At 43.4% G+C, this 22,637-nt stretch overlaps 2 protein-coding genes across 4 annotated transcripts in view; one reads left to right on the top strand and one right to left on the bottom strand.

The window, feature by feature from the left end:
• Window positions 1–18,532, top strand: part of palld (palladin, cytoskeletal associated protein) — a 70,249-nt gene extending 51,717 nt beyond the window's left edge. For both annotated transcript variants that reach the window (XM_042416510.1, XM_042416509.1), the window contains 12 exons: window positions 7,521–8,213; window positions 9,073–9,217; window positions 9,562–9,666; window positions 10,793–10,831; window positions 11,835–12,056; window positions 12,456–12,605; window positions 12,995–13,083; window positions 14,180–14,312; window positions 15,867–16,074; window positions 16,187–16,352; window positions 16,483–16,616; window positions 16,718–18,532. In XM_042416510.1, coding sequence (XP_042272444.1) covers window positions 7,521–8,213; window positions 9,073–9,217; window positions 9,562–9,666; window positions 10,793–10,831; window positions 11,835–12,056; window positions 12,456–12,605; window positions 12,995–13,083; window positions 14,180–14,312; window positions 15,867–16,074; window positions 16,187–16,352; window positions 16,483–16,616; window positions 16,718–16,878 — 2,245 coding nt within the window. In that variant the 3' untranslated portion in view covers window positions 16,879–18,532. The remainder of the gene's footprint in view (window positions 1–7,520; window positions 8,214–9,072; window positions 9,218–9,561; window positions 9,667–10,792; window positions 10,832–11,834; window positions 12,057–12,455; window positions 12,606–12,994; window positions 13,084–14,179; window positions 14,313–15,866; window positions 16,075–16,186; window positions 16,353–16,482; window positions 16,617–16,717) is intronic.
• On the bottom strand, window positions 14,222–22,516 carry cbr4 (carbonyl reductase 4). Of its 2 annotated transcripts, XM_042416585.1 has the most exons (8): window positions 22,343–22,516; window positions 21,572–21,720; window positions 20,905–21,025; window positions 20,623–20,759; window positions 19,891–20,025; window positions 19,704–19,778; window positions 15,140–15,224; window positions 14,222–14,305 (listed from the first exon to the last, which is right to left on the bottom strand). In XM_042416585.1, the coding sequence occupies exons 2-7, from the start codon at window positions 21,714–21,716 to the stop codon at window positions 15,187–15,189; spliced, it is 651 nt and encodes a 216-aa protein (XP_042272519.1). In that variant the 5' UTR covers window positions 21,717–21,720; window positions 22,343–22,516; the 3' UTR covers window positions 14,222–14,305; window positions 15,140–15,186. The 2 variants fall into 2 exon arrangements, with proteins under 2 accessions (XP_042272519.1, XP_042272518.1); XM_042416584.1 differs by lacking the exons at window positions 14,222–14,305; window positions 15,140–15,224 and having other exon boundaries at window positions 18,675–19,778; window positions 22,343–22,514.
• Window positions 22,517–22,637: the final 121 nt, after the last annotated feature.

The following is a 22,637-nucleotide window of genomic DNA, read 5'->3' as shown; positions in this document are numbered from 1 at the left end:
GTGATGGGAGTGTTTGCAAACACAGTGGCACAGGAACTTTGTGTCCAATACTCAAATTGTTCCAAAGGTCCTCGTCTTACATAAAACTATTATCCTCTGTGTTCTATATGCTTGGCATGTAGATAATAGTTACTGAGATCTGTCAACGTGTGAAGGGAAGATAATGTTTCTGTTAGAGAGTACGCAGAATGTGGATTTTATTTCCAGACAGGACGTCTTTTCAAATGTTGCCTTACAATGGACAAATCTCATTTGTGTTACTTGAAACTTTGAAAAGAATTGTTCAGATGATAAATGTCTGAAAAATCTGAAAATTGATTCTTTCTCCTCAATCATCCTGCCTCTCTAGTCTTAAGCCAGTCAGGAAACAATATCAATTTTAGCACAATAGTAGGACTTTTTCAGTCCTGATACTGATACTGATACCTGGGCTTTAAGTATCGGCCAATACTGAGTACAGATCCAATACCAGTGTTTAATTAATAAGCTGTATTATATACTGTGTGGAAGAGACTGGGATCATTCTTTTATGTGTAAGGAAACATCAGACTTGACTTAAACGTTGCTTTCCTAACTTTGTATAACAAAATGTAACAAATAAATACATTGATATAAATTTACTGAATTGTTATTTATTAAAATAATGGTATCCATTACCAGATCAGCCCATTGTCACCATATTTGATCCAGCTGTTTGAGTCAGTATTGGACCAATATCTGATATCAGTATCAGTATCGGTGAATCTCTACACAAAAGGAGTAAAGGAAAAAGCAGTTGGATGTGGGTGTTTCTCATTCTTAAAGAGCTTTTCTTTTTCTGCGAAAGCTGTTTTGTTATTTTTGGTTACAGTACATGGCTGAGCTTTTATTCTGAAAGGGCTTGGTCTTGGGCAGACTAGGAGCTTTTATTGTGAAGAGGAGGAGCTCACAGACAGACTGACTCATGCAGGGGGAGAGAGAAAGAGAGAGAGAGAGAGAGAGGGAGAGAGGGAGCGACTGTGTCTGTCACTGTCTGGCCGCTCAGCGCTCTATATATGCTCCTCACACCTGGCAGGGCAGCACTGCAACGTAGTTCACTCTCCTGCAGGGAAATATCAGAGCTGCCACACACCAACACCACAACATTGAAGGTAAAACTCTTCCTGGTTGTTTCGTGTAAACTGACAACTCATTCATATTAAGCAAACTTTAGCAGGACTGAGAGAACAGTGGGGAAATTGATAAAAGATGAACTGAATGATGCTTTTCTTGGACTTTTAGTGTTCGAGCTCTCAGAGAGAAAACTTTTTGTGGGTTTTTATTATTATTATTTTTTTTTTTTAAAAAGCACCAAGACTAAAAATGAATCACTTTGCCATTAACTTTAATTGTGCTGATTTTGAATTAGAGCGAGAGAGAACAAATGATTGAGGTAATGATTCTTTTTTTCCACATTTGAATGGTTTACCAGCTCTGCATGTTAATGTTTAAATCATATGTTCTCAGAATTGGTGTGTGGTTTTTCTGGGAGAACCCAGAGACTGAGTGAGATACCCATTCATTTGCCGGAGGCTCTAGAACGGTAGCGAGTTCATAAAAAGAGAAGATTAAGAGAAAAGAAAAGTGACTTTAACAAAGATAAGTCTGTAGTTTTTCTTTTTAGTGTTGTGTCTGTGATACAGCCCGACTTATGTTTATGTGGCGAGGTTCATTTGTTTGCAGAGCTCCTCGCTGGAGTCAGATGGATTAGTTAACACAATAGAGTCTGTTAGGTGAGAAAGCTTGTGTCTTGCTCGCCTGTAACTCTTCACTGACTGATTTCTTCTGAGCCACTTTGTGCCCCTCTTTCTCTCTCTCTCTGGCTCTTCCTTTCCCCTTCCTCCTCCTCCTCCTCCTCCTTCTCTCCCTCCACTCCTGCTGCTAATCCCATTTGATGGCGATGTCTTTCCCACTCCAATCCAGAGAAGAATGTCTTCAGCATTCCTGCTATAGAGAAAGAAAGAAAAAAAAAAAAGCACTGCCTGTCTCACTGGACAGAAAGAGCGAAAGGCGCAGGAGAGGGGAGATGAGGGATGGAGGTATATAGAGAAAAGCAGGGCTCACTGATTGTGGAGGAGAGCCCTCTTCACCTACACTTGGATATGAAATACGAGCTCAAATAGAGAGCGAAGCGGAAAATAATAGTAGAAGAGGAAAGACGGAAAGAAAGAAAGAAAAGTGGGGCAGGGAGAAAGTGGGTGATCGGAGCAGCCGTGAACTGTTGGCGTGGCTGGAATAAGAAAAACGCTCTGTGCTACGTTTTAAAGAGAGGGGGGAAAGGAAAACAGTCTGGTTCTGTTTTATGTGGTGTGTGTGCAATTAGAGCCAAAGAGAACGAGGGGGTGGGGGGGTGGGGGGGGGTACCCAGGGAGGATAGGGGTTGAAAATACGTTAAGGATACTGGAGGAACAAAGGCTGAGAGAGAACATGTCAGCTGACAGGGAGGAAGTCAATGAATGGAAGCTGGAGACAAGGAATAAAACACTTTTTAGTATGTGTGACATATTGAATTCCCTGCAGCAGCAGTTTGGTTTTTAGGGGTCAGACAGCCTGTGAGATTATATTGAAATGTTCTTGGAAACTTGGAGTGGCTCCTTTGCTGGTTTGCTTTCTCTGGTGAAAGTAGAAGTAGAGGCAGACACGGAGAGGTGGAGGGAGTCAGGAGAGTGATGTGTGCCAGAGACAGAGAAAGAGATGAAGAGACATGAGGATTTTACATTTAAACATTATTATGCTTAAACTGCCTGATTTGTGTGTTTGTGTATGTGCAATGACTCAGTTTCTCTGTATTATGAGGCTTCTACTTAATTCCTACATGTACATTCTGAATTATTTTATATGACGTTTGCATGTAACCTTATACTGTAGTTGAAAAGTAGCTTGTTTTGTCTGATCAACAGTTTTTGGACTGTTGATCAGACAAAAATTCAATGACATAAAACAGAGAAAAACAGAAAATGCTCTGATTGGAGAAGATAATATCTGGCAAGTTTTGCTTGAAAAATCACATGGACTATTAATCGATTTTTAAAAAAATAGTATAGCCAATTAATTTTCTGTTTATTGACTCATCCTTGTGAAACTTTTTATCCAGAAAACTATATTTACACAACACTATAGTCACACATTTTCCTGTTAGATGTGTGAGTGTGAGGTGACTTTCTCAATAAGTGTTTAGAAAGCCACATTTCCAGTCAGAGATGATTACTTCTATTCAATTAAGCCGTGCCTACTGAAAGTCAGAAACCATTTATCCAGTAGTTCAAACAGACAGCTTCTTGTCTTACTCACAGTCTGTCCGTCTGACAGTGATTCAGACATCAGCTCAGTCGCTTTGTCAGACTGATGCTCTGTTCTTGCTCGGGGGCATCAGACAAGTTGAGGTTGACGCACTGTGGCAGTGATGCAATGCTCACTGGTGAACACAATTGAGGGAACCGTGAACCAGGTGTGTGCGTGTGTAGGCGCAGAAAAACATGCAGGTCAATTTTTGTGTGACTAGATAGGTGTGTACGTCTTAGAAGGGTAAACAAGTGAAAATCATGTTTTCCCACAGAACTGTGGTGATTTAATCTTGAATTTCAACTGTCATGAAGTCACGATTGAGATCAACCACTGTGCGTGTGTAATGATCTCAGGCTTGGTTTCCAGGCTGTGTTTGTGTTGTAGGTGTGATACTAGAGCTCAATTTGACTATTTGGATATAAATCATTTACAAATGGCAAGGTCATTCTGTTAATAAGCCACGGCTGTTTGCAGAAACAAATACAAAGAGGTTTAATGCAAACACACAATGAGCCTATAGCCTGAAAGTAGCCAGAACACACACTAAAGCCTTCCCTCATTCCACTTGCTGCTGAAATATGCTTTTTAACCTTATTTTTTGTTTCTAAACACCTTTTTAAAGAGAACAGACATGGCCTCAGTTTCCCTCATGTTGTTGTTTACAGAAGGAAACCCCTGATTACTGGCCATGTACACTCAACAACTTCCTGTTCTCCCTTGCACGCTTCCTGTCATCAGCTGGCCAAGTCATACTAAAGCGGCTCCGTCTTTTCAGCCAACTTCAGAGCTAACGAGATGGGCGGTATATAAACCCACTGACGGCTCCCGGCTTGCTCAGATATGCGGCGGAGCCGTGGACAAGTTTCTCACGCACTCCGGGTCGTTATTGCTCAGGAAGCACAAACAAGCAACACTGCCATTTAAGACATTGAGCTCTTCATTTATGAAAACAAGATGCTGCTGGTAAAGACCTGCTGTGTCTGGCACGTCGCAGTGTTCAGCTGGGTCCCACTGATACATCACAGGGTTGTAAAACACACTTTCTTAAGGTACTGTCAAGCTGTTCTGGGTTCTCTTTATTGAGCTTTTCCATGCAGGAACCGGAGAGACAAAGTTACTTCAGACCAGATTCCTCTTTGCCTTTTCTGCCCTTATTTCCCCCCCCCCCACTCAACTAAAGAATTTACAGACAGGATCCAGCCCAAGCTAAAGTCTTTTTCAGGATGAAAATGGGAAGACATAACACTTAACTGCTTTGCCTATTTATACCACGAAAAGTTGGGGCAGAAAAGAGAGGCAATGAAAGGGAGAGACTTAAGAGTAATGCAGTGTTACAGCTGGAATGACAGACAGAGGAGCTGGAGCATTTTCTCTCACCAAAGCACAGCGCTCTGTGGGCCAGTTGGCTCAGACCAGAACAGCAAAACACTGGGCTGTTGGCATGGCGACAGAGGAACACTTCCCTCCTAATTCAACCCTGCTCCGCCACAGCAGAGACAAAGAAAGAGGGAGTGATGGAGGCCTGCTCTGCTTCTCAAGATACCTTTTCTAATCATTTACACAAGGTCTGGTTTTAGCAGGGCTTGTACTGTTTTAGAGTGCAGATGCAGATGGAGGCAGCTGGGATGAACAGGCGGGACATAGTGTGCATACAACGGCCTTGACGTGCACTTTGTGGTCGGAGTGGTCTGAGCGATCAGAGCCGGAGGCTGCACTGCTCCAGGGTCACAGAGTCTGGATAATCCTTTGTCCTTTGCTTGATGTAAATCCTCAAGTGGGCTGCAAAACTACTCATGCAGCTGCAAATAACACCAGCTGACCTTTTCATGCAATGTCAAAATATGATACGTGCCAAATGTCAGATCTTAACTGGCAAAATTAGAAATCTATTATGTTGAATGATAAGATGGAAGTCAAATGTCATGTCAGTGCATCTTAATGTGGATGGATGACTTAATTGTGTAACTGAGGATTTTCTTGACCATACTAAAAGAAAGGAAGTACGTTATGAGGCGCCTGCACAGCAGTTTGGCTTTGTAATCAATGAAGGTGCTTGTTTAACAGTAGTTGCTTTATATAGAAAGTAAAGAGCACCTTTTAAGGCAAAGGGATGATGTCAGTTACAGCTGGACAACATCCACTCTGCCTTCTGCTCATACATACTCAGAGAAACAAGAGAGAAGAGGGGGGGGGGAAAACTCACTTCTACAATTAACTTCTAAAATACAACACTCTACATGCAGTAGGAGGGTGTCAAAAAGGTAATCTTTTGTAAAGGTCTTTGAGGTCTTTCATGCTGAGGCAGTAAAGCGGTGTGCCGGGGAGAGAGAGGGATGAGGCGGTGAGGAAATGAAGTGTGTTTCCTCTCTGCTGGAGCCGACGGGCAGGGTGCTTCTGCCTGACGCTCTGCGAACACAGCCAAAAAAGGAATCAAACCGCTGCGGAGCGCTGCAAGCCTCAGGAGCTGCCAAACTATTCCTGTAAAAGCACTCTTTTGGTCGAGGCCTGAAGAGGAGACCTTTGGGGAATGTAAAGGAAAACGTATACAGAGAATAGATCGTAGCTCATGTGGCTCTCTTGTGGTCAGTGAATCCTGTAAGGAGAGCACCAGGTTGTGACGAGCTGGAATGATCGCAATGGACGCAATTTTGAATTAATGACTATTTATTTGGGCATGTGAAGTCTCCTCTGGAGGGGAGCATATGACCAAAATAACTGGCTAGGACAGACTAATCAGTCATGTTGCTGTTGGCGTGAGCGGAGGATTTGTTTCAATATGCTACAACTGTCAGTTTAGTCGAATATTCACTTGTGTTGTTTGAGTTTGCAAATGTATACGGGGGGGGAGGGTGAAGGGAGTTCTTTCCTGCATTCTCACAGATGAAAAATAGTCGAAAGACTCTGCTGATTATTCAACATCTGGAAAAGATTTGGGCACGTGAACTCAGTCCTGGTGGACTCCTGACAACATGCACCACTGGGATGTACAGTATATTCTGAACAGGCTGCCTATGAAGAACTCATCAGTCTCAGATACACATACGTAGCTTTATACTCTGAAGGTTTATAACTTCAGCCTTTCCCAACGACCCACATCCCCCTGATCCGTGAGAGATTCTATGAGTGCACTTCTTTCTTGTGGTTTTCAAAGTTAGTCTTCTTTTAAAACCTTCCTGATGCTTATAAAGTTTGTTTCAGAAAAGAGAAATGTTAGATTTGGGTCAGATGACACTACAAAATTTCTAAATTCTCTCCCACCCACGTTGACGTGACAATGCTCTGAATCAACCACACTGGGGGAGAGACTGGACAACCACACCTCTGTGAAAAAACACAATACTTCATCATCATCATGACCCATCCCTGGCAAAATGACACGGCAACATTACATTTCTGTTTTTCTTTCATCACGATGCCATTCAAACAACAGAAGCCACACCTTAACTGCGTACTTTTCCCATTTCACAGATAGAAAAACATATCTGGGCTCTTCACCAGTTCACAGTCCATCAGGGTGAATGACTGCACAGTTAAACAACAGGAACAGAGCAGTTTTCTTCAGTATTACACTTTATCTCCTGATTCCTTTACCATACTTGATGTATTGTCAACAGGCTGGCTTTTTAACAAGTCTTTGTTAAAGGCTAGGGGCTGATAACCTATCAGGCCGTGCTGCTGGTGCAGTGGTTTCCTTCCCAGAACACACACATACACGCACGCACGCACACATACACATGTTGTGCACATACCACTACTTTCCCTGAGCCTCAGGCCTGACAAGCTATCACCTTCAGACCAGAGGAAAAACAGTTCACTTCAACTGCTCAAAACCCTCAGACTGACGGCTGCGTGTTGATGTCATCCTCAAACCTCTTCATATCTTTAATAATTAACATCTTCACAACTTGCTGTCTTTCTTCCTGACTGGGTTGTCCCCCCAACAGTCTGATTGGCATTTTAACACACACATTGATTATTCTCACATCTGGCATCCAACATTTCTGCCAGTTGTGTTCTGACTACAGTTGGATAGAGACCAGGCTATGGTGTCATGCACAAATTGAAAACAGCCGTATTCTTTTGTAACATTTTTACAAGTCTGTTACTTTATTACAGAGCCCTCCCCTTCCCCCATAAAGAATGAAAATGCTTTAAGAAAACATAAGATGACTTTAGCTTGTGATTGTGTCACTGATGAGCATGTTTCTTCTTCGCAGGAACGCCACTCAGCTGAAGCAGCTGCAGGACCAGATTCTTTTGGAGCAGCAGGAAGCAGCCAACTGGCAGCAGCAGCAGCAGCAGCAGCAGGAGCAGCAAGGCCAGGAAGTCCTGCCTCCAGCCGAGCAACCACCTCAGGAAGTGCCTCCACCTGCTCCATCAACTCCACCTCTCCCCCCTCCTCCCTCCTTCCAGGAGTTGGAGAACAACGCAGCCATGCAGGCCAGCACCTTCAACTACGCCCGGCCCAAGCAGTTCATCGCTGCTCAGAGCCCCGGGGGGACTAGCTACGTCACCCAGTCCTCAGGCTCCTCAGGGTCCAGCCTGTCCTCCCCCCTGTCTCCTCCCACCCCACACAAGCCCTTCAACAGGGTCACCATGCCCCCCTTCACCAAGGCCGGCAGCCTGGAGTCCCCGAGTTCTCCTTCCTTCCCGCCTCCACCGCCACCCTTCTTCAGCTCCAGTAACCTGTCCTCTCCATCAGGCCCCGCCCAAGACTTCCCTCCTCCCCCACCTCCTCCACCTCCACCCATGCCCATGTCTCCAGCCCACTCAGATTTGTCCTCGCCTTTCTCCTCCGTCCCTCCGTCTCCAGCCTCCAGCTTCCTGTCCTCAGTGTTGCCCGCCACACCTTCCTCACCTGGCAGTCCTACAGTTAATGCCCTGGGCCTTCCTAAAGGCAACGGGACTGTGTGAGTCACCCTTACACACACATTTACAGATAGAGCTTTCTTTACAGTGTCTCTCAAGTTACATAAAGTTCTGTAAGTTCTTTATACACAGCATCAAACTTGGGACAGTGTGTCTCAGGCGATAGACCTGCTGGCAGTTGGAGGCGGGATGTCTGACGCTAGATGGAAGATGACATGTTTACATTTTTATTCAGCATGTTTACAGGAAAACTCTAACTAAAGAGCCCTTTTTAAACACGAACAAACCCACACACATAGAGACAAAAGTGAGCTCAAGGTACAAGAGCTTTAGACCCCATATGATAAGAAAATATACACAAGGCCTCAGAGTGAAAGGTGTGTCAAAATCAAATAAACACTCAGATTTCTGTATCGTAGTTTGCGTATACGTTCGGCCAAGGTGCAGGGTATCTCTCTGTCAAGATATATCACGTCACAGAGTCTAGCTGCTATGTTGTTGGGCTCTCTAATATTGAGCTCTTGTTGTGTAGAAAAAATCATCTTCTGATGGCTTATCTGTAAGGAGAAATTTGCTTTTTTTTTCCCGCATCAAGGACATTCCACCTTCAGCTCTTTGCCAGTAATTTTTCATCAGCCCCTCACTCACTGCTGCACTCCCCCTCTCACCCTGGCATTCCTGCTAGAGTTGTGAGAGATAAGAAGACACATTGTGGAATGCCATAGCTGGACAAGTCCAGATAAGGGTGGATGTGAGAGAGCCGGAGAGGGAGCAAAGGAACTAGAGAGGGAAGAAGAGCTGCAACATGTTGAGATAATGTGTGTGTGTGTGTGTGTGTGTCACGGAGCGGCGAGCCACCACTCTGATGTTGACAAATGTTTCTGTTTTGTCCCTCTACAGCAAAGCGTTTCCCAGAAAGTCCTCGGGCAGTAGGACACCTCGCATCGCCTCTGACTCGGACATCCAGGGGTCCAAGGATGCCGTCATCCAGGACTTGGAGAGAAAACTGCGCTTTAAAGAGGAGCGCATAAGCAATGGTCAACAGGTGTGTGTGTGTGTTTGTGTGTATGCGTGTGCGTGTGTGTTTTCAAGCCTTATTCAATTACTGAAACATCTGTGTGTTTGCAGGCAATTAGAGAATGAGAGCGTCATTAACACAGATTAACAAGCGTCCCAACAAGTCATACAACTGTTCATGAAAGAAAAACGCTCCCCATAAAAGTGTACTTAAAACGAGCTTCTGTTTCATGCTCCCTCAAAATAAATCCATAATGTTTTCTCCATCCCTGATTAACACAAGATACAGTAGCTAGCTGACTGTGTGTATTAAGTGTGTGTTGTGCAACTCACACACTAACCTGCGCTGACCCCATTAATCCCTGCTTCCAGAGGTTAACCTATGAGGAGAAGATGGCTCGCAGACTGCTGGGTGCTGACAACGCTGCCACAGTCTTAAACACACAGGACTCAGAGGAGGAGCCACAGGTCACACAGGTATGGTGGCTCTTTTTTTAGGATCCACACATCTGGAGGGGAAAATCACACACATATGCACTCTCACTTGAAATCATGCAGGCATGGAAACGTTTGACCAACATGTCTACACTAGTAGCATTGACTTTTTTACACGAGCAAATCCCACTGTTGCATGTGTACGGCAGAAGCACCTCTCTGTTTTGTCCACCGATACTCCCCTGGTGTCATGTCTGTCTTATGACCACAGGCTTTCCTTTACACACTGTTGAATCAGAGTAAACACTCTGTAAACACCTTTAAACACTGCTGAACAGCGAGTTATGAAAGCAGAGTATAAACATTGTCCAAGTCCTCCAGAGCCCTCCATAAAAAGCTCTGTTTATGCAAACTCATTAGAAGCCAGCGTTGCTGCAAACATGCAGTGACACTGTCGAAGGCTCATGTAGCTATTTGTCTGATAGCAAGCCACCAAAATGTTCTGTGGAAATGCAAAAATAGCAATTCCACACATTGTTGGTTATTTAATCATAGATGCACTACCATGTAAAGGAAAATACAGTTTTATGTGTACCAAAGGTTTATATTAATCCTATAGAAGGAAGTATTTGTTTGCATTATATATATATAAGTATATTTTTTATAGTCTATCACAGTAGTAAAGATTGAGGCCTGTCAGTTTTGGTTTTTGAAGTTGACCCTTTATCTGCTTACCATCAGTCACTCGAAGGATTAAATGGACAAAATGGAAGGCTCACAGATGCTAAATTGGCTCTGAATTACGTTGTATCCTCCTTTAACAGGAAGCACACTCTGATTGGTTCGGTGATGTCACGGTGCAGATATAATGAACTTCACTAGAGCACAAAGTTTTGTCCACACTGACAGATAAATTCAAGTTAACACCATGCTGTCCCAGAGTGATGCTGCCTGTTGGCATGAGGAGGATTGGTTGGGGCACTGCAGCACTGCATGGCTCTGGAAATGTTTCTGGAAATGCATCAGTGCCAATGTATCATGAGTCATATGTGCAGGATGTCTTTTGTTGTTTTGATACTGTGTCTTTCCTTTTTGGGAGCAGGTAAGATTATACACACTGAAACACACTCAGGACACACACATAAAACCTCTTATTTTCTCTCAACAGGCAGGCAAGTCATCAGATAGAGAATCTTTCCCCCAAAAGGTTAATGAAACTGTTGTTTCTCTCCACTCTGTCACTCTCTGGTTTTTCATTCACTCTGTGTGACACTCCCTATGCGTTACTGTGCACACAAAGTCACGCTAAAAGCTTTGGATGTGTTCACTTTGAACAGAACAGGATTGGGTGTGGAAAATTAGCTGATAACAGAAAAAGTGGCAAACAAAAGGCAGCAATACAGAATTAGCTTTTTAGTCACTGTGGTTCCATATTCACAATTTAGTCCATTCAAAGGCAGGTGTGTCTGGTAAACACAACAGATGATGACAGAGATTGAGCATGTATGAAACATGGCCTCTGTAGCTTTTACTGTATGTTGTTGTTCAGTATGTGTCGTATGAATTGATTCAGATACTGAAGCATGTTCAGGCTTGATTGCAACACAAGCACGTTTGGTTTTACTCCGATTGTACTTAATCTGCCACCATCATGCAATGCATGCTACAATGTTACTGCTCCAATGCATTTGATATTAAAGTACTATGTAAAACGAACACAATATTCCTTTTTAACATTTCGTGCCGCAGTAGCTGCCTCTCTTCTGTTATAGGATAATGCCTCACTAGAGCAGGACAGGCCACTTCTGCGATTGCTGTCCTTATAAGCGGCAGAGTGAGTTTAGGAGGATAAATGCTGGCTATGCAGCTGTGCCTGAGGCCTGTCATTATGTTTGTGATGTGTCATCAGACCATGCCACTCTGCAGATGTTCCCTCTGCCTCAGCAGAGATCCAGTGATGACAGATTGATGGAGATGGCGGGTAGGAGGAGTGGCTCATCAGGGTAGAGAGAGAATTAGGAAACTGGGAGAAAGTCGGTAGTTTGGTTGACAATGAAAACAGGTTAATAAGTGTGTAGCTTTCTTGAGACATTGCACGCTTTTAAATGTGCTTGCCTTTGCCACGTGATCACACAAACCACTCTCACTACTGACAAGCTTAGTTTTTCTGTCTTTCTAAATCTTTCTCTTTTTCTGTCTCTTCCATTTAGGAATACAAGGTGTCTAGCTTTGAGCAGCGCCTGATCAGCGAGATTGAATTCCGTCTGGAGCGTTCTCCGGTGGAGGAGTCAGACGATGACGTGCAGCACGACGAAGACTCTGCTGGCCATGGGGTGGCACCATCCTTCAACCAGAAACTCAAACACTTCAAAGTCTTTGAGGGCATGCCTGTAACCTTCTCCTGCAAGGTTAATGGAGACCCAAAACCAAAGGTGGGAGTTTCGACATGTCACTGAAAGAATTTCATCACCCTGAATGATTAAACATACTTGGTGAAGGTGATGTGCTGATTATTAGTAGCAGATAAATATTCAGTCATTTTGAGGCATTTATGATGGCTTGGCTTCCTTGCTTGGGAGTTGCTGATGTGTGATGTTGATGATGGAGGGTGTAGATATTGCACATATGCTCTGTGTTGTGATAAGAACTCACACTGGCCTGGGCTGGCTGCCTGGCTCTGTCCGCATTAATGAAATGGTGATGACAGGTCTCACGGTGAAGTGATGACAAAAAGCAAAAAGATAGAGGCAAAAAAGGGTTAGAGCATCGGATTAAGACATTTTAAAGATGACATTTCATTTTTGTCTGTTCTCTCTTATCTTGTGTCATAGGTCTACTGGTTTAAAGATGGCAAGCAGATCTCCAAGAGGAGCGAGCACTACAGGATCAGCCGTGACGCTGATGGAACCTGCTCTCTGCACACAGCTGCAGCCTCGCTGGATGATGACGGCAACTACACCATTATGGCAGGCAACCCCGAGGTGAACAGACGGATGCCGTTCTCTGGAAAAAAAAACACTACATGGGATATTAATGAAGATTCTTTGCACCTTTTCATGAAATAACAATGCATATACACGCCTGTTTGGCTGCCCATAGCAGACATTAGCCCTCATTAGCGAGAGAATAATGAGTATCAAGATAATGGTCTCCGGCCTGAAGAGGAAGAGGGCGTTGAATGAGACAGGAAATCACTAAAGCCCCCGTGAGGGGTCAAAAGTTCATGTGCTACAGGCTTTCTAACAGCCTCTCCAGCTCTAACACTCACATTTTATTTCCTCCTCACAGTCTGACTACTACTTGTGGCGCGGTGGAGTGTCAACACCTCATAAGCTCCCTCTTTCTCTGTGTCTCTCTTCCCCCCTCACAGGGCAGGGTGAGCTGCACTGGCAGGATGATGGTCCAGGCGGTGAACCAGCGAGGCCGTAGCCAGCGTTCCACACCTGGACACATGCGCAGGTAAGGCTTCACTGACTGGCAGGAGAAGGAGAGAAGAAAAGACAGATGAAATCTCTTTCTTGGTATTTTATTCACAAGCTCGAGCTGCTGGCTGGCACATGTGCTGCAGGCTGTTCGCCATCTGCGCGACTCCTGTGCTCGCTCGCACTTCTGCGCAGTTTTACAAGTGTGTTGTTCTGACGTAAAATGTTCCAAGAAGCTGCTATTTACACAAATGTTTGTTGTGAGCTGAATCATAGTTTTCTGCCTTTGTTGAACTGTCCTTTCGGGAAAGAAAAGCTTAGTGTTAATGAGAGGGAACACCTGTTGGTTCTGTTCTGTTTTTCATTGCTCTAATGACTTTGTATATACAGTATGCATTCATCCGAGTCCAGATATTGAAAAATGCATAGAAGATCACAGACACTCAGATGGCAGACACCCTTCACAGAACATAGAAAAAAACACCTGTTATCTGTTATCTAGATGAACACTCCCTGATTAGATAAGAACTCAGAGATGTTTTGAGTGAGAAGATTGGAGTTGGAGATCACAATCACTGTCTCCCACTCTCTTTCCCTCCCTGGCTGACGTGCAGGCAGAGTGCTGATGTCATTGTTGTTATAGGGCAGAATCACAGGAACACCTTGGGGTTCTGACTTGCAATACAAGGCTGAAGGAGACTCTCATAGATCAAGAAAGAGCAAGTGGACGGAAGCCAGAGCAGGAAACAAAGACTAAAGGCCTCAGAAGTTCATATTATGTCTTTGAAAGCGGAAATATAAAAGGAAGCATGAATGTGGAGGGCAAATTGGAGAGTTTTTATATTTAAAGGAGTATTGCACGTGTTTCAGAAATGTATCAAATGAACCTGTGTGTTCTCACTGAGAAAATATGTATGATTCCCCAAAAAGCATTGGGTTTCATGCTCCAAAAGGAGTTTACATTGAACAAATTAAAACAGAATGGCTCTGTGGAAAGTAAATAATACATGTGACACCGTTAGGTTTTATGGTAAAATTCCACTTTTTAAAAAAAAAAGTTTAAAAAATGCTTCCAAAAAACCCAGATGTTGATTTTTAATGTCAAATACCGTATGTTTCCCTCCGTGTATCAGGCCCAGGTCCAGGTCTAGAGACAGCGGTGATGAGAACGATAACATCCAAGAGCGTCACTTCCGCCCTCACTTCCTGCAGGCTCCCGGCGACCTCATCGTGCAGGAAGGCCGACTGTGCCGAATGGACTGCAAGGTAGATACATACCTCTTAGTCCTGAGAGTGCAGCCTAATCTATTCGAAAAACAGTTAAAGTTGACACAGTTTGCCTTCTCACAAAAATCTATTTTATATTCATCACAATGCAGCTTCCTTTGGTGAAACAGTCACTATAAGGTGACAAGCTCTCACAATATATGAGTTGACACAGTGCTAAAACTTAAAAGCAGAAAAGAACAAATTATACACTGTGTTTTGGTCTAGTATGGCATGTCAAGCTATGAACTTGAATGCGAAGAAGACCTTTTTTATATGACCGCAGTTTCAAGGCCAAATTTGTGGACAGCTTATGTCAAAATCTGCCATTTTTACTTGAAGCCTTTGCCTCTTTACTTACAGCAGGTTTAGTTTTACGGGATAATTTAGCCAACAACCAAACTCCTGCTGTGATTTAACCTGCTGTGCTAATATACTGTAGGTGAAGGTATCCATTCTTTGATAAAGGAAAGAAAGCAAGACGGTTTAAAATAACAGAGAAACAACTGGAGAAGAAAAATGCCCGCACCAAAGAGAATATGTTAATCACAGTAATAGAGAAACCCATTTCAGATCCGCCCTTTAATTCAATGTCTGTATTGCTTTCAGGGAGGCTCCGTGTCAGCGCTGCCAAAGAAACATTTCCCATCCTGTGCATTCCAGTTTTTTTTGTTTTTTTTTAGGGAATTAAAAACTAGCGGAGACGAGATGTTTCATCACTTCCTTGGGTTATGAATGGCTCGCAGCAGACAGGGAGAATACAGAGGTGTCACATTTCAGGGATTAAGTGGGATCAGGTTTTCTGCAATTATTTCCCCCCCACACACCTCTCCCGCCTCTCCTCCTCCTTCTTGTCTCTTCATCCTCTCCGTCTTCACCTCGCCTCCTTGCAGCCTTCAGCACTTAGGAACTCTTTGAAACGGTTACATATAATAAAAGAAAACAGACCCGCAATTAACTCACTATAAAAAGGCCGTCTTTTTATGCTCATTAAAAATAAACTGAGTCTCCATTCCTTCTGAGCCCTTAATGTCAAAGATATTTATAGCAAATATTTATTTCCAGATCGTTTGTAGGTTTCCAAACTTTCCACGCTAAAAATGTCCCGTCTGCAGAAAGAGTATTGGGCTGCTTCCAAAATTACTTATCAATGCTTAGTCTAGTCTCTACTCCTTTGTGATATCTGTCCATACTTGTAACACACATATACATATCCACAGTGGCCTGGTTTCCAGTGGGGCGGGGTGGAGCAGGTGTCGATTTTCTCTGAAAAGAGCAACTGGGCCTTTTGGCAGAGCAGTTTATTGCCATGACAAAGCTTGCAGGCGACCAGGCTCCTCCAGACAAACACAACACAGACAGATTAACCAAACACTGCTGTTTTCATACTCCCAATAAACACGCACTGCCCCCACAGAACACATGCAGCTAATATACTCGTTTTCTCCAACAAAAACAAGCGCTGACTGCACAAACTCCAAGCATCGCGCTCACTTTACGAACAAGCCTTCCAACATTCAGCGGATTTTAATGTTTTTTTTTTATCACCTGTAGGTGAGCGGCTTGCCCACTCCTGACCTCATCTGGCAGCTGAACGGACAGACCATCCGCCCTGACTCAGCTCACAAGATGCTGGTGCGGGAAAACGGTGTGCACTCATTGGTCATCGAGCCAGTGACTAGCCGTGACGCAGGGATCTACACCTGCATTGCCAGCAACCGAGCCGGCCAGAACTCCTTTAACCTGGAACTCATTGTTGCAGGTAAACAGAAACATACACAATCCCTGCATGTGGCAGCTGGCACGGGCACAGCGGAGACATGTTAACATAATTTGGAGCCTTTATGCGCCTCAATAACACACTTTCTCCACAGCTAAAGAGATGCACAAGGCCCCTTCGTTCGTCGAGAAGCTGCAGAACACGAGTGTGGCGGAGGGTCATCCCGTGCGACTGGAGTGTCGTGTCACAGGGGTTCCCTACCCACAAATCTTCTGGAAAAGGGAGAATGAATCATTCACTCACAACACCGACAGAGTCAGGTGAATAAAACAAATAAAGACCAAATAGCACTTTTAATACTTTTTGATTGTTTCAGCCTACATTTTTACCCAAATATGTCCACAGGATATTTAGAACTTCCCCTAAATTTGTGTCAATGTTCTTTCCCAGCATGCATCAGGACAACTGTGGCTACCTGTGCATGATAATCCAGCCAGCCATGAAAGAAGATGCTGGCTGGTACACCGTGTCAGCCAAGAATGACGCCGGCATCGTATCCAGCACTGCACGCCTCGATGTCCACAGTAAGTTCAGACTCTAAAACAAACGCTGCTCATTGAATGAAGCGTTTCTTGTGTGTTTTACTTCTTTTCTATACATTCAACCCTCTCTGCTTCATCCTCAGCTCAGTGGCAGCAGCCTAACCTCCCTAAGCCCAAGAAGGTGCGCCCTTCCACCAGCCGCTACGCCGCACTGACAGAGAGAGGCCTGGACGTGAAGGCAGCCTTCTTCCCTGACTCCAGCCCACTGCCACCCGGTGGCCTGGTGGAGAGTGACGACCTGTAGAGACCACAGGGAGGCGCGAGGATGACCACGTCACCACAAAAAAGAAAAACCCTTAAAGCTGCCCTTACTCCCAGTACTCCTGAAACAGATACTTTATGACGGCGAGGAAGGGCAGAATATAACCTTGTCCACCTGAGGGACTCTATCATTGAACTGCAGATACAGAACTAAAGGGTCGGTGGGCAGAGAGAGAGGCGGTGTTTTCATGTTTTTATAGTATGACACAAACCATGATATTACAGAATTCATCAAGTTTGCTTCATTTTATCAACTGGACCTGGAAAGTGATTGAAGTGTTTACCACAAGAAAAGACTGCTCATAAATATGCTCTCTCACGTTTCATGAACTGTATGGTTTCCTGTTTAAGTGCCTTTTATGTATGTAAAGATAAAAACAAGTTGAAATGAAACATAGAATTACTATGCATGTTCAAGTGGTGCCATTTGCAATACACAGGCTAATACTGCATCTATAAGTAGCGCTCCACCCAACTATGTGTAGACGTGGGACATGCCGGAGAAAAGATGACTTTAAGAGACTAAATGACTCAAAGCATCGTAGCTTTGATGAAGGAGAGAACCCAGAACACAAATGTTTATTATGTGGGCTTGTGTGGCACAGTGCTGATATCTACAGTATCTGATTGTAGTTAGAGTATCTTACAGTCTCAGTGTTGTCAAGTCATAAATTAGCATAGTATTACAGATATTGGACAAGGCCGGGCCTTACAAACAGTATGTTTAGTGGGGTTTTTTAGCAAAAGGGGGAAAAGGATGTTTACACATGAGTGAGATCTGTCGGTTTGTTTGTGGGTGCAGCAGAAATCTAGAATGGTTGGATTCAACAGACACAGAGCGAGACAGTGATGGAAAAAGCAGGTTTTTGTGATGGACATCAACTTTAATGTGGTAAGTGAACATTTGATGAAGGGATGTGAAGCAGTGAGTGTGGCAGTGGTGAAGACGACAGTCGTGATGGTGAAAAATGGAATATATGAAAAACTCTGGTGATGGCGGGTCATTTTGGTGATTTTTTTTTTTTTCTTTCTTTGATGGTTTATTTTAGTGGTGTGAATTGAAATGTTCTCACTCAAGAGAGGGTGCTGTGAAAGGTTTCAGTGTATTTGTCACACGCATCACAGATTGTCCAGTTTATTTTTGTATGAAAAAAAAAGACTATTTACTTTCCCAACAATCTTGACATAACTTATATCAGCAACCTTTTTTTGTCAAACGTTCACCGATAAAACTATCTTTTCTGTATCATGAAGTTTTATAAATATATTTACTGCCTTAAATCACTTTTAGGCTTAACGCAAACACAATTTCTTTGCATGTTATTTTTTGGACACTTGTACAATGCCAAACAATCTTTACCAGGGTGTATAAAAACACAACTTTTTCCGGTATTCAGGGGCAGCAAACTCTCTAAGCTGATGAAAAGTTAAAAGCAAGATATATTTATATCTACTATTTTTGTCACCTCTGTAATACTATACAAAGTGGACATCTTTTTCTGTGTCTGTCCAGAGCTTGCATCAGCTGACTGTTACTGTTACTGCACATTTCTATGCCAATCAATGCCTGTATATGGATTGTTCTCCTGATATTATTTTAGGTTATGAAAGTTAATAAAAATCAAACTCTTCAGAGACAGCGTGAGATGTTTTTATAGACTGGTAGGCTCCTCCTAAAACAATACCAGAATGCCAAAAAACACATTATCAGTCACAGTGGAAATATATAATCATTTGAAAAAAGTAATAATAATAATTTGTTCAGAATGCTAATCGGAGTATAATGTAATCCAATCCTTTAATCAAAAATCAAACATTTAGGATACAAGTGCACATAAAACAGTGTGTTTCAGTGAGGGGAACTGGAGGAGTGACAAGCAACGCAGCATTTCAGATCTCATCACTGAGCATGACAGCCAACCTCCAACCCCATCCATCCACACTACAGGACCAGAGCTGTAACCAGACACTCAAAACATTCCCAGAACTAAAAATATCCCTCCCCCCCACCTCCACCTCTAATTTCCTCCAGCTGCAGCCCAACATGCCTGGCCCCTCGACAGGCCCCTCCAGAGGTGGGCTCAGGGGGCCGCTGGTGGAGGGGCAACATGTGCCGGCTGTGAGGGGGTCTCCCAGGGGAGGTGGGGGAACAAAACATGAGCACTGCGATCAGTGTCGGCCGCATTACAGTCATGGAAAAAGACCAACAGCGTTAAATCTACTGATCAAATTTAGGACCTCAGGGCACGGAGGTCTGGACTCGGCCAGACACTCTGGAGTCAGCAGCGTTAGTCATGACTGTCACACACATCAGGCCACGCCTACTGTGGCTGGACAGAGTGACTCAGCAGAAAGACAGAGAGCAGCGGGACAGTGATCCTCTGCAAGATGTGCGTTTGTCTCTCTATGTCAAAGAGTAACTGCTTTTTTACAACTTGTACAAAGATTCTGATCATTCTTTAGGTAGCGCTGTTGTATTTTGCAGAAATAATTCTGACAAGAAAACAGTCGATACAGATAACAGAAACTGTATCTCACAGTTCGATGGCTCACCAGATATGACTGAATTTCATGTGTCCACAGAGCAACATTCATCTTCAGCCATGAAGCCTTGTTAAGTGCAAAGTGTTCACTTTTCCTCAGTCATCAGTAACATCGAGCATCAAGAAAAGGCAGATTGAGACATTCACTCTGGCATTGTTTTCTACATGGCCAGCTGCAGCCCTCCATCCACCACCAGCACCTGTCCTGTGATGTAGGAAGACTCCAAAAGAAAGATGACAGCCTGGGCTACCTCCTCTGGCTCACCAAATCTCCCCATTGGGATACCGCGCACCCCGTCCTCCTCCTTCAGCCCTGCAGTCATGTCAGTGCGAATGAAACCTGGAGGGGAAAGAGGGCAGGGACATGAAAAAAAAGACAAATACGATGACAGAAAAAGAGGACAGAGAAGATGCTGACAGGGCAGAGAGGGAAAGGTGGAGTGGTACTGTACCTGGAGCCAGCAGGTTGACCTTGATGTTGCGTGAAGCAACTTCTTTAGCTAAGGAGCGTGTGAAGCCCTCTAGACCAGCTTTACTGGCACTGTAAACAGACTGGCCAGCATTCCCTTTCAGGCCCACAACAGAGCCTACAAACAGGAAACAGACATCCAGTAAGAACATGACAGAAATGTTTCAAAATAAACTCCTGGTAGGACGCCACTATTTGAAGCCATTATGCTTAAAGGACCATTAGAGTGTTTTAACCCACTTAATACAAACCACTTATAATTTACATTACAGCCAAAAACACACTGATGGGTGAGGTTTTCCTACCTTCTAGTCAGCCACTGGTTTTAATTTATGTCTGTATACTAATGAAATCAATTTACAGATGATTCATTTTCTTACACATTATGCAAATTCAATACTGGTTAATTTGCAGCCATCCTGCATTCTTGAGTGTTGTAGATGTCCTCGATTTTAAGTGCATTATCATAAAGTGTTAGTGTTAACTGATGAAAAAATATCTTCAAACTTCTCATCATTCATTTAAAAATGTATTTTATGTATGAAAGGCATATTGGCAGTAAGAGACTTGTAGTAAATGGTCTAAAACATGCAAAAATACTCATGATCCTTCAAATATGAAGCGACTCTAATGAGTAGCAGTGATACACACTGCCACCTTGTGACCAAATTGAAAACACATCACTATTCATGGCTGCTATTGAAGCAGTAAATACCAATATTAACAATAGCGGCTCCCTGGGTGTGCAGCATGCTGCGCAGTGCTGCTCTGCAGGTGAGCATGGTGCCCAGCAAGTTGGTGTGAAGCAGAGCCACCATGTCGTCCGGCTTAGTCCTCAGTAACAGAGCATCCCTGAACAAACAGAGACACACAGTAATACAGGTCTGCTAAAGTTTCTTCTATAAAAAGCATTATATCCATTTATAAATATGCCCATATGTACTTTAGCAGATACAGCAGGGCTTCAGCAGAGGAGTCCGCTCAAGTGCCTACTCACCTGTTGATGCCAGCTGCGTTCACAAGATAAGAGATGTTTCCACAGGTCTTCTGGATCGTTTCAAAGGTTTTCTGCACCTCCTGCTCTTTGGAGACATCGCAGCTGAAAACCACATGGTCAGCTAGAGGGCAGATGCAGAGGGTCTGTGTGAAAGGTGATGGTTACAAGACTGCTATCTGTTTGTACCAGCTGCAGGTACTGTAGGTCTGAATTTATTTTATTGTACAGCATAAAAGCAAAAGAAATGCCACTGTGTGTTTGCACCTCTGTGTGTGGGCTGGCAGGAAACTGAGGGTAGACTGTCAGCATCAGATTTGCTTTTGCAGTATGTGAATTCAAAATTTCAACATTTATTTAATTTTGTCTGGCTTATGAAAGAAAATCTTTTGTGGTGAGATCAACTCAGCAGGGAAAACAATGTGGCATTCTTTGTAATTGCTCAAATTTCACGGAGCTTGCGTTGTGAAGAAATAAAAACATTGGCAAAACCAAAAGTGCTTGAAAAGTCCAGGACTGGAGAGTGAGAGAGAAAGACAATAGTGACTGAGGTTCAATGCATAAGGTTTACATGTTGCCTATTGAAACATACACGTAGATGTACAGAATATGTATGTTGGTGTGTACGTATCCATGTCTCTGTGCATATACACACAGTACAGTACTGTACCTCCAGATAGAGATGACACGGTGGCTCGGGCAGCATCTTCGTTCCTGGAGACAACGGCCAGCCTGCAGCCCCTCTCTGCCAGCAGGCGGGACACAGCCTTCCCAATACCCCTGGACCCCCCACACACCACCGCCAGCCTGGACATGAGCCTGCAGGAGAGACTGCACATCACAACACTGCAGCCAGAGGTGTATTATAACATTTTTCATCACACTATACAGTACAAAATGACTCCCCGATGAAATATGAAGTATGTAAATTGACAACATGTGGCTCACATAAAGAAAATACCAAAACATGAAATATGTTTTAATGTATTGATTTCTATCATTATTTTAACTTATGTAAAGTATCTTTGAGTACCCCGAATAGCGCTCTATAAATAATAAAATATTATTATTATTATTATTATTATATTATATTATTATTATTATCATCATTATTAGATTAACTGACTACGCTTTAATAACAGGAGAGGGAGAAAAAAATGCATAAAGTCACCATGAAGTGTATATAAGCTGTCTGATAACAGCTGGGGTTGTAACGTTTGTAAAACTCCAGCGTTACTTAAAACAGACTTTAAACAACAAACTCTAACGGAGATTAATAATAATTTTTCAATTTTATCAAGCGAAATGGTCTCAGTCAGGTCATGACAAGCTAATAGCGGCTGTTATTTTAGGGTCACATTGCTGTCTGGTAATATTAGCACTTTCTGACCTACATAACTACAGTCACATGCTAAAGTTTCTACAGCTAGCTGTTACTTACCTTATTTTCGACGGTGCTTTTCCTCGTTAAGTGAGTTTATTGACTGGAAAAAGACTGAATATCAGAAGTAGGTGCTCAATGACGGCGCCATGTTTGTTCTCAGTGTTGTTGTGTTACTCAGCATTAGTCGATAGATGGCGCAGTGGACACATGGCTGTCTCATTCTTCTTCGTCGCTTCTTCATCTTCTTGCTTCTTCCTCGTGTTATTGGCGGATGGCAAACTAACTTTAAAGGGGCATATCGCCACCCACTCTGTCGGAGTGTGTAGATTCATGGCATCGAATCATCTGATAC

The sequence above is a fragment of the Thunnus maccoyii genome, chromosome 7 (assembly GCF_910596095.1).
Source record: "Thunnus maccoyii chromosome 7, fThuMac1.1, whole genome shotgun sequence".
Lineage (NCBI taxonomy): Eukaryota > Metazoa > Chordata > Actinopteri > Scombriformes > Scombridae > Thunnus > Thunnus maccoyii.
Note: the sequence above shows the minus strand (reverse complement) of the source record. Positions and strands in the feature narration are given on the sequence as shown.